Source organism: Microtus ochrogaster, chromosome X, assembly GCF_000317375.1.
Source record: "Microtus ochrogaster isolate Prairie Vole_2 chromosome X, MicOch1.0, whole genome shotgun sequence".
Lineage (NCBI taxonomy): Eukaryota > Metazoa > Chordata > Mammalia > Rodentia > Cricetidae > Microtus > Microtus ochrogaster.
In genome coordinates this window covers 27,670,947-27,686,991 of record NC_022026.1, presented here as the reverse complement: position 1 = coordinate 27,686,991, position 16,045 = coordinate 27,670,947, and the positions used below count along the sequence as shown (strand labels likewise).

General features: G+C 37.0%; 1 protein-coding gene across 1 annotated transcript in view; it reads right to left on the bottom strand.

Annotated features, from left to right (window-relative positions):
* The window catches only part of LOC101981388 (heat shock factor protein 3-like), a 49,550-nt gene extending 43,641 nt beyond the window's left edge, over positions 1-5,909 (bottom strand). Inside the window, exon 1 of the mRNA XM_005358644.1 lies at positions 5,814-5,909. Coding sequence (XP_005358701.1) covers positions 5,814-5,909 — 96 coding nt within the window. The remainder of the gene's footprint in view (positions 1-5,813) is intronic.
* Between the last annotated feature and the right edge of the window lie 10,136 nt (positions 5,910-16,045).

Below are 16,045 nucleotides of genomic sequence, written 5' to 3'. Positions count from 1 at the left end.
ACACACACACACACACACACACACACACACACCCCAGACACATATTTTACCTGAATTTTTGGATCTGAACTTAGGTCCTCTGCTTGTGTAGCAAGTACTTTTACCCACTGAATCATTTCTCTGGCCCTGGAGCCCAGGATTTTAATTCATTCTATTCTAGTAATTAGTGGAGTCCCCGAGTCACTATAATGAAAGGTATGTGTATTTTAGAAGGATGGGGTTATCTTTAGTTGCTTTTGCTTCTCAAAACTATTCATAAACTAACTTACTGTAAAACCAGAACCCCATACCACCTTAGCTTTTCAAAGAACTGACTGGTCTTCGGAAATTAATAAAGAATGTCAGAAAATATCTTCAAAATATTATATTATTCTATTTCTTGATCAACCCTCTGAGGAGATACAAAAAAATAACCCAATTAAAAGGAGTCAAAAAGTTTAAATGTCATAGAGAAGAATATTAACTATAAACTGGATGAAAGGTTTCTTAATAATTAGAGGATTGATAATGATACATAATGAAATGAAAGAAAATGTAGTGATGTATGTCTCAAGTTAACCACATTGTTTATTTTGCTCCAAAGATGAGAGAATAAAATAGTGAGTACTGAAAATAACATACATATTAGAAAGATCACAGTGACATTGAACAGGAGTGGGGAAGGGACCAGTGAGAGGAGGCTTTGGAAATAGGGTAGGGCAATAAGAGAGGGGGTAAATAATAATAAATTATAATGACACGTGGATGAAATATCATAATTAGACCCATTGCTTTGTATGATAACTTAAAAATAATTCAAATAAGAAACAGGTAATTGGCTTGGAGTATTATCACATGCGTAATTTTGCATTCAGGAGGAGAATTGGGGGAGGATCACAAGTTTAAAAGCAATGTCTCTGTACAGTAAGATCTTACTGAACAAAAACAGGGGTGTCTGGAGATTAGCTCAGTGGCAGGGGTTTGACCAGCAGCACAAGGCCCTAAGTTTGATTTCTAGCATTGGAAAAATTAGAAAGTAATTATTTGCATTGTGTTATCAGAACTAAAATCAAAAGAGAAAACATTCATACTAATTTCTTTTCTACAGAAGAGGAGAAAATAGAATCTAATCAGGAGGCTGCTAACACCATACTAAATATCATCTACAGAATAGATGGGCACCGTGGTTTTCTAAAAATGATAAAAGTGCAACTTGGCAGACAAACCTACTAATCTTTAAGTCTGATACTACAAAAGGACTTTGGGCTCATTATCGTCTTGCCCAGTAATTTAATAACTAGCTGAGGTAGTGATATTTTATTTGTATTAAATAAGGCTTGCCTGAAGTTCAGAGAGTAAAACAACCACACTGATCAGCCTTATAGTCCAGGCAGTGGTGACACACACCTTTAATCCTAGTAGCCACACTAGTTTGCCACAGAAACCAGGTGATAGTGGTGTATGCCTTTAATCCCCAGCACTAGAGAGGAATATAAGACAGGAGGAGACAAGATTCACCCAGTCTCATTCTGAGATTTCTGGAGGCAGGATTGCCATTTCAGATTGAGGTAGAGGCAAGAGCCAGTGGCTGGCTGTTTTGCTTTTCTAATCTTCAAGTTGAACTCAATTTCTGTCCCTAGGCTTTTATTCATTGTGCTACAAGATTAGACTTATAACTTATACATGATGGATAGAATTGATCTTTTCAGATAAGAAAAAATGAACTGCAAGTACAATAGCTAATTTCACTGAGTGAACAAACATCTGGAGACACTGCTTTCTTTACTGGGGAATTTTCTCATGAATATGTGAGCTGTAACAATGCTAGAATTAAAGGTAATAACATAGTAATATGGACTACTGAATCAAAAAATGAGATACACACATATATGAATATATGTATATATATTTAGTAGTCTATAGTGCTATCTTATTAGCACAATGTAAACTATTAATACATATTTATATATCAGTACATTCTATATATGTCAACATATATCAAGAAATATTAGTGTATGTGTGCATGTGGGTATGGGTGTTTCTTTTCAGTGACTGTGATAAAGCACTATGACCAAGATAACTTACAAAAGGGAGAATTTATTAGGGCCTAAGAGACCATCAGGGCAGGGAGGCATAGAAGCTGGAGCAGGATGCAAAGAGATAACACACTCAACCACAAGCATGGTTCACAGAGAATGTGAGAGAATTGGAAGTGGGTAAGATTATAAAACCTCCAAGCCTGTCTCTAATGACATACTTCCTCCAGGAATGCTGCGTCTCCTAAACTGCTGCCAACAGTCACACCACCTGGGAACCAAATGTTCAAATACTCGAGCCTATGGGGGGGGGGAATTTCTCATTCAAACAATCACATATGTAGAGTACACAGGAAAGGTTAATACTTCCACAAAAGGCATTCTCACACAGCACAATTAATAAGAATTGCTCCAGCACTGAAATGGGTTTGCTGTTAGAAAAGGTATCTTCTGAATGTTCTCATAGGACACTGTGCAAGCAACTGAGATTTGGAACTGAATCCAAGTGTTAGTGAAACAGGGTGACTTGCATTTAAACATGATTCCACATTGGACACTGACTGAATGGACATAGATTGATAATTTACACAAGATAAAAATGTTCTTAAATTGTGGTGGTAAATGTACCACTTTAAAAACATGTTTATAAAATTTTGAATTACATTCTTTGAGTGAAATGAACAACACGTCTTAGTAAAACTGTTATTTAAAAACTGATTCTAACTCATTGTTGCTAGGATGTAGGAGAAGTCTCATTTTCTTCTGTTTCATACTTCTATATCCATTATCAAAAATAATATTTGGAGCTAGAAACCAGCTCAGCAGTTAAGAGCAGGTACTGTTTCTTGCAGAGAATCCAAGTATGTTTCTCAGTATCCACATCAGGCAGTTATGACCACCTGCAATTCCTGTTTCAGGGGACTGAAACGTTCTTCTGGCTTCCATGGGGACTCAACTCATATTCACATGGTACACAGACATACAGGCACACACACACAGATCACATACATATAATTCAAAAAAGAAAGTACAATAGATTAAAAAATATCACTGCTCAAGCGTCCACTATCCTAATTGAAGAATTACAGTATATATCATCTTTAAAATCCATAAATGTTTTTCTGGTCCAATGTGCAATGGCCTGATAAAATCACTGTCACAAACAAGTTTTCTATATTTTCAATATTCAAAAAAGAGTTTTCGTTCTATACATAAACAAGCAAATATTCTGGTTTTGTACCATTGCATGTAAGAGTACATTTTTGCTTAATTAAAGAGTATGATACACAAAATACTGTGACAGTTTTTTAATGACATTATTTTGCTGTACTAACCTCTAACCTCTGATAATTACCATATTTTAACTTCTTTGCTTTTCTGTTTGAGAGCATTAGTGGTTTTGACTTCTGTTTTTCATTTGCTTTTTCCTTATAAAACTTTGGTGAAGGAGATTTCACTTTACCAAGTCAGAACGGTTAAGATCAAGAAAATCACAAATGCTGATTAGGATGTAGAGATGGGAGGGGGGGACACATCGTTCACTACTGATGGGATTGAAAACTGCTGCAGTCACTCTCAAATCAGTGGAGAGAATCTTCAAACTCTTTTAAAAGAAAAAGTTACCTTACGACCCTGTTATACCGCTGTTCCACATGTGCCAAAGGCCTACACATCTCACTACTCCAGCAGACACTTGCTCAGGCGTCTTCATGGCTCACTACTCACAATAACTAGAAAAAGGGAATAACTAAAATGTCCTTTACCTGATGGATGATTGGCAGAAATGGGGAGCAAATATTCATTATTCAGCTACAAAAAAATAGATTCATGAAATTTTCAGGTTAATATATGGAATTAAAAGAGTACACTAAGTGAGGTAATCCAGACCCAGACAGATAAATGCTGAATGTTTTTTATTTGTGGTTCCTAGTTCTTAACTTCAAGTATATGTGAGTATATCACTTCTGGTAATCACAAATACTAAGAAAGTAAAAAGGGACCTGTGGGCGTGGGTGGGGTAGACAGCGTGGAGTTCGAGGGAAAGGAATATGGGTGCTATGAAAGGAAAAACGGGGGGGGGCAGTGAATCTTGATTCTGGAGGGGAAAAGTAAGGACAGCACAAGAGATGGTGGGAGGACAAAAAGAAACGCTAAATATGTCCGAAAACGCCATGAGGAACTAAACTATTTTGTGATTACTTAAAATTAGATAATGCATATAAGTATATTATGTTGTATATATACAAACAGTTTAATTGAAATTATGTCACTTGGAATGATAGTCTTCCCCCAAAGCCAGAGACTATCTAGCAATACTTTAGCACCAGGCATGGGAAATCCGCTTTCAAAGTTGTCGTTAGGAGAAATCCAAGTGGCTCTCAAAAGAATATAGTTATTGCTGTTGCTTTTGATTGCCTCGCAGAAGTTAAAGATACACCCCTACTGCTGACAACCACAGACATTTAGGACACAAGACTCAGAATATTTGAGCTGAATCGAACCTGAAAACCTCCTTCTTTCAGTCTGACTTCCATAATACAAGAAAGTACTATGTAATTTGCCAAGGGAAGGAAGCAGTCCATAGTCCTACCTAGATATAAAGACTCTAATCACAGCAATGAGAAGCATATATTCCATGGAAACAGCACCTGTGAGCTTTGAATGATTTCTTAATCATGAAAATCCCGCAGTAAGGCTCAGTGCGATACAAAGATTGATTCTAAACTCTTGGAGCCAATTTAATTAATTAATAAGATATTATCACTATTTTTGTGGCTTTTGGTGATGCGCCCAGAGCCTTTCATATAAGTACCACCGACCTGCATCCCAGCTCTAATTTCTTTAAATATAAAACATTTACTTCAATATTTCTTTTGTTTTAAATTTATATTTCTTTTGTTTTAAATATATGTTTATGAAGAAGTTATAAATTAAACATGATACACACTATTTTCTCAAATGAATTATGAGTAAGAGCTGTTTATGAAATAAGAGTGGGTATGAATTGACCACTATTTGAAGTGAGCTGTGGTACTTGGGAATTCATTATACCACTTTATATTTGTGTTTGAAATTTTATTAATAAAAAAGTTTTACCTTGGCTGAGTGTGGTAGTACATTCCTGTATTACCAGTACTGAGCAGGCCTGAGGCAAGATAATCATGAACCAAGACCAACCTGGGCTATAGAGTGAGACCTTCTTTTAAAAACAAATGGACATGATGCTTTAGAGAACTAGTCATAATCTGCTTTTGACAGATACTACAAGATTTTATTCCTAGCCAGAGTGATTAGAAGCTAAATATAAATCAAAATCTCAGTGAAAAGGATGCATTTATAATTCACCCAGCTCACAAAATGAAAGGCTAGCAAGGCCCCAGTGATAAAATAAGGTGTATCACAAATTCTCTCAGAAACGGCGATAGTAGCTAGCCCTGGAACAGCCAGTTTAGGCACGCTTGGTGGGAAAGTTGGAGTATGTGCTATGCATACGTTTATGGCAAAGCGATAAAATTCTGAGTAAATTTTTCCTCAGATAACAAGTGTTTAGTGATTATGAAGGCAAAAAATGATAGAAAACGAGTGTAGTTTTTGCCAGGAATCACAGCACTGGCTGAAGTAAAGCTTAACCATCTTCTTATGAAACTCAGTGTCCACCAAGCGGCTGCAGGGGGTCGTGAAAACGTCCTGCGCCTCTATCCTTCACCCTGTCTAAAATTTCCTCGCACTCTGAAAAGACTCTTTCCAAAGCTACATTCCTCTATTTACACCCATGCTTCTTCCCATATAGTCTTTTACCTTGCTCCAGCAAATCACATGATCCAAGATGGCGTCGTCGACTATTACCCACAGTTTGGTGAGAAAGGTAGGAACTGTCTTGCAGAATTGTTCCATGTTTCAGGGTGTCAGTACCTCAGAGAAATGTCAGCTCTGGAAAACTACGCAGCAGCAAAAACCCGAGCAACCGTTACTGAGAGCAATTTCACTTCAGGTCAAGCAGCACCGCAAAAAAGCAAAAAGCGGAAAAGCCGTCGTTGGAACTTTCCTTGGGGGCGGACCTTAATTCCCAGGGGAGACGTCTCATTGGCTAGCTGTAGTACCGCGTTTTCAGCACCTTCTGACACGCGACTACTAAGGAACTTCCGGTAGAGGAAAACCTTTGTAGTGTGAGGAAAAATAAACCATGAGCAAAAACAGTAGGGGGCACCACCTTCGGTGTTTTCTCCGCTGCTTTCGTGGCTGTACGTGCTACGTAAGCGCTTTTGCAAGCTCCGTCTTTGTTCCTAACAGGTTAGGTACTTGCGGCTAGGAGAATTCTGGATATTATATTACATAATTTATATCATCACCTTTAAAGGAATAGGAACCCTCACTATGTACAGTCATGACCTGGTAACCGAACGGTGTGGAATGGTACTAAGTGAGCACTGAATTAGCTTAATGCTGCATATAGCTTAGCAACGAAGTTAATGATATTGCAAAGGCAATGCTTTGTAGTGCTTGGTTGGTTTTTGTTTTGATTTCTTTGATTATGTTTTTGTTTTCTGTTTGTTTTTCAGAGTCTAACTATGTAACCCAGCTGACTGAACTCACTATGTATAACAGACTGTCCAGAAATTTATAGAAATCTACCTGCCTCTGGTTCCCTAGCACTAGGGTTAAAAATGTATGCCACTGTACCTGGCTAGTGAAAATTCTTGGTATGCATTTTGGTGACATGAGACACTCCTAGAATATTGGAACATTCTCTTCTTCTAATGATAAGGTTAGAAAGAAGATCAAGAAGAAAAAAATTGTCTAAAAATGTACACAATTGCTTTTGTTGTTGTTGTTTTCTTATTTCCCTTTCATTAGAAAATAGTTGGTTGAGGTGAGTCAGAGAGAAGCCATATAGTCGCCACAGGAGACAGATGCTTACACTGGCACCTGCCTAAACTTTGCAGGTAGGCTATGGCCTCATAGTGATGCACAGGTTAATGGAAAAGGGTTAATTTAAAATATAAGAGCTAGCTAGCAATACACCTAAGGTATTGGCCAAGAAGTGTTTTAAATAATATAGTTTAGTATAGTTTCTGAGTAATTATTTGGGGTCTGAGCAGAGTCTGCACCAACAGAATAGCACCCACCATCAAAGGGCCTGGATTCACATAAGACCTAAAAAAGTTTTTTTTTTGTTGTTGTTGTTGTTTTTTAAGACGGTTTCTAGACCCACAGAAATGGGAGTCAATTGGATCTTGTTGGTAGCAGCATAATTTTAGATAGGCTGTTTGCATGACTCCTTTAAGAGATTTCCTTATTGAATTTTAGCAGCAAAAAATTGCATGTCTTCTTTAAGATCTGGCTTCCTGGTTTAGACAGCACAAACTCTGTGCCAAGTACTTTAATGGGGTTTGTTGACAGCTTGCTGCAAGTTACTTAGTGGCAGAATGAGCCACCTGCTTACCAGTGTTGAGGTGGTAAGGACAACTCCCACCTGGCAGTCTCAGAGGCAGTGAACATGTCTCTGCAATGCTGGACTGGGTGGAGCAAGCAGGCAGGGTTGAGTTGGTCTGAGCCCTGCCTTCTTAGCATTTATATAAATGCTATTAAAAGGCACTCATGGTCAAAAAAACAATTACAGATATCCACACAATAAAGACAAATCCAGATAGAAAAGACCTCTAAATAGGTCACAGTGTTAGATAAATGTACATATTCTTGAGAGAGAGAGTAAAAAGAGAATAGACAGCTAAAATATAAAAGAGTACAGAAGTCAGAGATTAAAGGAATAAAGGTAATAAAATAAATATTAAAATTGTAGAAAAATAATAAAGTAAGAAAAGTAAACCACATAAAGATGAAATATATACAGAGAGTCTGTATTATGTATATAAGACCTCTAAATGGGTCACAGTGTTGGATAAATGTACATAGGCTTGGGAGAGAAAAGAAAAAGAATATAGTCAGTTATAAAAAGAAGTAAATTTTTTTTTTTTGGTTTTTCGAGACAGGGTTTCTCTGTGGTTTTGGAGCCTGTCCTGGAACTAGCTCTGTAGACCAGGCTGGTCTCGAACTCACAGAGATCCGCCTGCCTCTGCCTCCCAAGTGCTGGGATTAAAAGAAGTAAATTTTTTAAAAAAATATAAAACAATGTCTTTAAAGAGAAAGACTACAGAGGATTATAGACTAAAGGAGTAAAGAAAAATAAACCAATTAAAGATGGAATATACACAGCAAGTCTGGATTATGCATATTTTTGTAATTTTTTTTAATTTTTTGACTACAGAGAGACATTTGATTCTGGGGATTGCTAAGCTAAGCCAACACATATAAAGGTATCATGACTTCAAAATTTGTGTCTAAGGATATATTGCTTTGGAAAAGAGGTTCTGTTTTTGTTTCCACGGAGGATGAGAACTTGTGGATTCCTTTCAGACCAATGAGGATTGATGCAGCAAGACCCCCTGAAAGGTATAACCCCAAAATTACTTCACTCAACAAAAAGCAGGAAGCATTTTTGAAAGAACTATGTCCAAATTCCCAAATATTGTTTATAAATGTTTGTTTTCATTTAAAGAAGAATATGCTATAGAGATAAATACTTTGGACTGGTATAGAGCTCAGTTTATTGGTACAAATTTCAGGTCAATTTTGCTATATGTATATTTCTGCTCTTGATTAAAGTATTGTATTTGTGCAGCTCATTTAAAAATGTAATCTATAATTAAGAAATACAGATTACTAGATAGTCATTTATAGTAGTCAAACTTGTAGTCATGTTAGTTCGGTTTTCTAGATGTACAGAGTTATAGTTAAGTTAGATATATAATCTTCAAACCTTTCAAAGACCTATGGAATATGGCATTTAAAATGTTTTAAGAACTTAAAATTTTTCATGACAATGAGACTCATAAGCTGGTAGGACCAATATACTTCAAGATGATTGGCAACAAAGAGACTCCTTATGGAGTTTGTTAGCCATTTAGTCAAAAAACTGCTCTTGCCCTGACTGTTTGATGGTATGCTGTATGACATGCAGGATCCACAGAGAAATGACTGCTAAACTTGCCTAAAGGTGAGATGGTTTTTCAGGGTTCCTGCTTCATAAAAGTGTCTGCCAGACATTCTGCAGGAGACAGAAGACTGCCCAACTGCCAATATAGGAGGAAATGTCTGAAATTTCTGGCTTCATGGAAAAGTGCGCCAGATACTATGGACCTGTAGGCCGAAGATGGATGCTCCAATGATACAGAAAAAGTTTGGGTGACTGTCCAGGCAGCAAGATATCTTTGTTAATTCTAGAGTTTTAGAAGTTGCTTACAATCCATTTCCTCTTAACTTAAGTAATATTATATCCTTCTGGGGTCTTTGATGGAGTTGAATAATAGTTATAATTATAGTTTCCCTTAGTTATGATAAAAAATAAATTAGATATAAATATTGTAACTGGAATTCTTGCTTGATACCTGTTTTGTTATATGTAATTTTACTATTTAAAGTTAAAACCTTTCTTCTTATTTAAACAGAAAAGGGAAAATGTTGTGGGAAGTCCTTCTGTATATGTGCTGCTTTTATTGGTTAATGATTAAAGCTGCTTTTGGCCAATGACTTAATAAGCCAGACAAAAAATCCAGACAGAGATGAAGTGAGAGAGAGAGAGAGAGAGAGAGAGAGAGAGAGAGAGAGAGAGAGAAGTCAGAGTCAGACAGAAGTCATATAGCCAACACAGGAGACAAACACCTCTGCTGGAGCCTGTCTAAACTTTTCAGGTAAGCCATGACCTTGTGGTGATGCATAGATTAATGGAAATGGGTTAATTTAAGATATAAGAGCTAGCTAGCAATATGCTTAAGCTATTGACCAAATAGTGTTTTAAATAATACAGTTTTTGAGTAATTATTTCTGCTCTTAACAGAGCCTCTGCCACCAGAGAAGAACAAAGCCAAATACAGCTTCTTAGTAATCATCTTTTTTTCTGGTAGGCTTTGTTTGCTAGAGGCAAGCAGAGGCATTGCTCCTTTAAGAGAGGCTTCCTGACTCAGCTTTAACTGCAAAAACCACACAGCTCTTTTAAGAGGCTCTGCCACAAGCCAGGTGGTGGTGGCTCACACCTGTAATCCCAGTCCTTGGGAGGCAGAGGCTGGCAGATCTTTGTGAGTTTGAGGCCAGCCTGATCTACAAGAGCTAGTTCCAGAACAGGCTCCAAAGCTACAGAGAAACCTTGTCTCAAAAAATCAAAAAAAGAGGTTCTGCCACCAATCACTTAAATGGTGTTCTTGAGGAGCTGGCAGTATGCTTCTTGGTGGTAGCAGGGACTTGAAATTCCCTAGAGGTATGGCAATAAACATGGCTCCCACAAGTACCTCCTCTGTGAAGCTAGACTCTCATAAATCTAAGAAATGGGGTGGAGCCAGCCACCAAAACTACAGTTTTAATCCTAACCATACTGCTTAGCAGGTTTAAGACTCACGTGCTGAGAAAAAGATAGAGATATATAGCAGAGAAAGATTCCAGATGGAAAAAAACAAACTTCTAAATGGCTTACAGTATGTTTTTTTTTTGTTTGTTTGGTTTTTTTTTTTGGTTTTTCAAGACAGGGTTTCTCTGTGGCTTTGGAGCCTGTCCTGGAACTAGCTTTGTAGACCAGGCTGGTCTCGAACTCACAGAGATCCGCCTGCCTCTGCCTCCCGAGTGCTGGAATTAAAGGCGTGCGCCACCATCGCCCTGCTTACAGTATGTTTTAACATGTACATGGGCTTGGGAGAGAAAAGACAAAGGATAAAGAAAGTCTTTAAAAAGAAGAAATAGAGTAGCCAGGCATGGTGGCACATGCTTTTAATTCCAGCACTCAAGAGGCAGAAGCAGGCATCTCTTTGTGAGTTTGAGGCCAACCTAGTCTACAGAGTGAGTTCTAGGATAGCCAAAGACACACAGAGAAACATTGTCTCAAAAAAACAAAAATTAAAAAAAATAAAAGAAATGAGTAAGAAAAAAAGCCATTTAAAGATGGAAAATACACAGAGAGTCTAGATACTGTATATTATTGTATTGTCTAAATTGTTTGACAGATGAGGAAGGAGCAACAGCTGCTAAAGGACATTTTATTATAAATGCTGCTGGATTAATCATCTATATATATATATATATTGCTTTGATTTTAAAATTTAATTCAAAAGATATGTAACTTTGAAGATGAGGATTTGCTTTTGTTTCCACAGGAAATGAGAGTCTATGGATTCATTGTGTGTTAATTAAAAAAAAAAGGTTTGATTGAGGAAGACCCCGTGAAAAATCTCTGGTGGGAATGGATGGCCCAGATGATCCATGTTTCAAAGCACCTCTGTTTCTTCTGAGTTTTAGATTCAGAACAGCCTTAAGACTGCTGACTGTGATGATCCAGCCTCACAGAACACTTCAGTCAGTACTTGGCCATAATCCTAAATTTTCTTTGTGTCTCCATAAGATTAATAGTGGCCCCAGTCAGAAGGAAGTAGCCTAGAAAAACTATGCCTGCATTCCCCCCAAAAAAATGGATTGTGGATGTCTGTCTTTGTTTAGCATGTTGGTTATGGATAATGACGAAGAAAAAAGCTAAACAAAGTAAATTAGATTCAGAGTTCTTATTTTGAAGAGAAAAGAAGGGGAAATGGTGTAAGACAATGTTCTTCTACACTCTAAAGATTGTCACTTAAATTAGTTTAATAAAATGCTGGTTGGTCAGTAAGTAGCCAGGCAGAAAGAATAGACGGGGAAACCAGACTAGGGAGAAATCTAGGAAAAGGAAAGGAGAGATGCAGTCACTAGCCAGATGTAGAGGAAAGAAGATCAGAATGCTTCACTGAGAAAAGTTGGCTAAACATAGATAAGAATTGTGGGTCATTTTATGTCATAATATTTAGTTAAAATAAGCCTTAGCTAATAGGTCAAGCAGTTTATAATTAATATAAGCTTTTGTGTGTTTTTTTTTTTTGGGACTGAACAACTGTGGTACCAGGCAGGACAGAAACTTGCACCTACAATTTATTTTTATTTTATGTTCATTGAATGTGTCTTGCTTGCATGTGTGTCTATGTGAGGGCATCAGATTTTCTGAAACTAGAATTATAGACATTTGTGAGCTGACACATGGGTGCTGGGAATTGAATCTGTGTCCTCTGGAAGAACAGTCAGTGTTCTTAACCATTGAACTGAACTATTTCTTCAGCCTTTACATTCCATTTTAGAATTTATCATAATAGCAATAAATAGCAGTAGGAACTATCAAACTTATAGGCTTACGTTCATTTTATTTTATTTGAATAAAATTTTAAGAGCATATGCAAGAAAAATGAGTATGGGATTAAAATATCTGCAGAGCAATTTCACATAGAATAAATTTACCTTTTTATCTTAAAATGCTAGATATAAGTGATAATATTTTAAATGCTAGATATAAAAGATACGCAAAGGCCAATGCTTTGTTTTAAAGTTAAAGTTATAGAGGTGTTGGATTAACTGCCTAAGGTAACACAGCCAGTGATTAGGGGACAGTTTCATATGTATTAGCTAAATTTCTAAAGAAGCATACTCTATGATATCCATATAGAAGATGTTTCAAGATAATCCACAGGTTTAATTTTTCCTTTTTTTTTGTTTTTTCTAGACAGTGTTTCTCTGTGTATCTTTGGGGCCTGCCCTGTAACTCACTCTGTAAACCAGGCTGACCTCGAACTCGCAGAGATCCACCTGCCTCTGCCTCCCGAGTGCTGGGATTAAAGACGTGTACCACCACCGCCCGGCTTAATTTTTCCATTTTTAATTAATTTTTTTCTTATAACATATATGTACATGCATGTTTGCAGGTGAACTTGCCCATATTGGTGTATCTGAAGATATTTTTTTTCTCAGTTGTTTCTGCACCATAAGTTTTGAAAACCAGGCCTTTCATTAAACATAAAGATCATCATTTTGGTTAGAGCAGCTGACCAGCGAGCCTCCTAGGACCTCTTGTCTTTGCTCCCCCAAACTAGGGTTACAGGTAGACACTGATGTGCCCAGTTTTTATGTAGATCCTAGAGATCTAAATTCAGGTCCCCATGCTTAAAAAGCAAGCACTTTACCCACTGAGTCATCTTCCCAACTCCCAAAGGCCTAATATTTGGATCACAGACTATCATAACCAAATAATGCTAATTATGACTTTTTTCATATGAAGAGCAAAAATATTTTTAGCTCAGCCTCAATAAATGTTTGAATATATATTAAGAATTGTAACTGCCATGAACCTTGATATTAATATAATAGTAATGGTTTTAATGATATTTCTGCAAATCTTGTTTCTACTCTGCTCTTCTTTGCCCAGTCAGACTTCATGATTCTGGATAAGAAATAATTAAATTTATATCCCTGGCATGGCTTCATGTAAAATTACTAATAAAGGTGATTTATGAAAAAGTTATCAAAGTACTTGGGTTTTGCTATCAATCTATGACAGTATATCCACTGGAAATTATGAGAAGTTTGGTTCTCCAGTGATGTTGAAAGACATATTAATAATTTGCAGATTAAAAAGTTTCCATCAAGAAGATGAAGAGACCAGTTTTTGTTATCTTTTCATAACTAAACAATGGAACAAATATGACATCATCAAAAATGAGTGGTTAAAAATGAATGGTTATTCTTCCAAGACCCACAAGGATGAATACATCCAACTCAAAATTATTTCAGTGTACTTGGATAGCATACATGTCAACTCCAAAACCACAAAAACTTCATTCAGGTGTTACCATTAAGTATCTGTGTGTGGTCACATTTATTCAAAGGTGATGAGGGGAAATTTTTTGGTTCTTAGCAGCTTCATCTTCTTATGAGACCACCATTTCTTCCTACCTGCCTTTCATCAAGATGACCTTTCTCAGGACACATGCCATGAAAACAATGCAGCATCTGAGCATCACAGATTATTTCTAGGGTTCCAAGACACTGCTCCAGTAATCTGGTTTAGTTCTACATCTCAGTACATATGCAACACCTTTATGTTTGTTTTATCCCGAACAGGTTCTTTCTTTCTCTCTCTTCAATATATTTTTGGTAATTCCTTGCTTTGTCTCCTATATGTACTTCCTACACTGAATCAGTGTCTTAGATTTTTAGGCACATTTTAAGAATTTGAATACTTTTATGTCCATTTTTGTAAAACACATGCACACACACAAACACACACAGAGAGACTATTACATGTAAATAGCACCTGAAAGTTCAGTTGCTGCATTTTCTGGAGGAAATAAATGAAATGCAATCTCTATTTAATTGACTAAATAGTAATGTTTTAAAATTATTTTTTTCATGCTAAGGATGGAATAAAAGCCCTAACACATGCAAGGCAAGTACTCTGTCACTGAGCTATACCCAAACTCCAAATAGTGAATATCTTAAGAGCTAGCAATATGTCACAATTTAAAAATTAGATGGCCTTTCTTGAATGGATTTTAGATACCTAATTATTAAGTTTATTCAATAAAATATAAGATGAAGTTCTTTAATGAAACTTATTAACATTAAAATATATTTTGCTTTTCTAGATTGTTGTACTTCTGTAAGTGCATACAATGTTTTGAACAAGTTCTTCACATTCTTCCAATCAATAATTCCTCACAACTCATGAGGTCATGAGTACACTAGTACTGCCAGTGTATATATTGAGTGTGGAGCCATATGTTGGAGCATGAGTTGTCCTCTCAAGGCCTGAGTCTTTAAAGAAAGTTGACTCTCCCTTTCCCAACAGCCATCACTTAACCATTGCTTCTTAGTTGGAGGTTCTTTCTTAGATTGCTATGAAGTATCCTTTATTATTTAATCTTTATCCTGTTCTCTTCTTTAGTCAGTACTTGTTCATGTGTATAGTTTCCAGCTTGAAATGGAGTTTAGTGATAGGCTTGCCTGCCTAGCAAGCACAAGGTTCTGGAATTGATCCTGAGTTCCAAATCAAAACAAAACTTTGAATTTTCCTTACTTATTTCTCTGGGTCTTCTCAAATGAATTCAAAATGATAAATACTCATTCCTACTCTGTTTACTTTTATTCTTTTGAGGAACTAGGGGTTTAATCCAGGGCCCAAGGAATGTTCAGTAAGCACTCAGTCACTGAGCTGTAATGCCAGCCTCATTGATCCCTGCTCATTTGAGTAATGTAATAGAGATTCCTAATGTAAAAAAGACTGGCATTAAATTAAGATTGCACAACAACTACTTATATTTTTTCCCAAGGCCTTCACACCCCACTCCCTTCTTATTTGCTTCTTTTCTTTTCTATACTCCCACCATTCAAGAATAAGCCAAGGAAGATTTTGGAGTTTTTACATTCTTGCCTTCACAGTTAAGGTCAAGCATTTGTTAAAGAAGCTCTTATATGCTACAATTCACAGCTGCAGAGAGGCTAGCTAACAAAGAGAGCCCAAAGAGGGATACATGAATATCCCTGGAAAAGGAAAAGAGATAAGAGTTCCTGGGTAAATAGGGGGCAGATGAAAACATGAGTGACTGGGATGGAGGGGCTGGGGAACGATGGAAGAGGAGAATAATCAAAGAGATGTCTTGATGGGGGTACATTTTGGTGTTAGAGAGAAGCCTAACATGTCAGGGAAACTCCCAGGAATCCAGGAAGATGACCCCAGCTAAGATTTCTAGCAATAGTGGGGAGGGTGCCTGAACTGGCCATACCTATAATCAGATTGGTGATTACTCTAATTGTCATCAGACTCTTCATCCAGTAACTGATGGGCTGAGATCTGGAAATCCTGTTGAAGAGAGGGAGGAAGAATTGTATTAGGTGTGGCAGTCAAGGTCATCACAAGGAAACCCACAGAAACAACTAATCTGGGCTCATAGAAGCTCACAGACTCCAGACCAAGAGCTAGGAAGTCTGCATGGTACAGGTGTAGGTCCTCTACATATGTATGACAGGTGTTTAGCTTGGTCTATTGGTGGGACTCCCAACAGTGGGAGCAAGGACTGTCCCTAATGCTTTGACTTGCCCTTGGGCACCTATTCTTCATACTGGATTGCCTTGTCCAG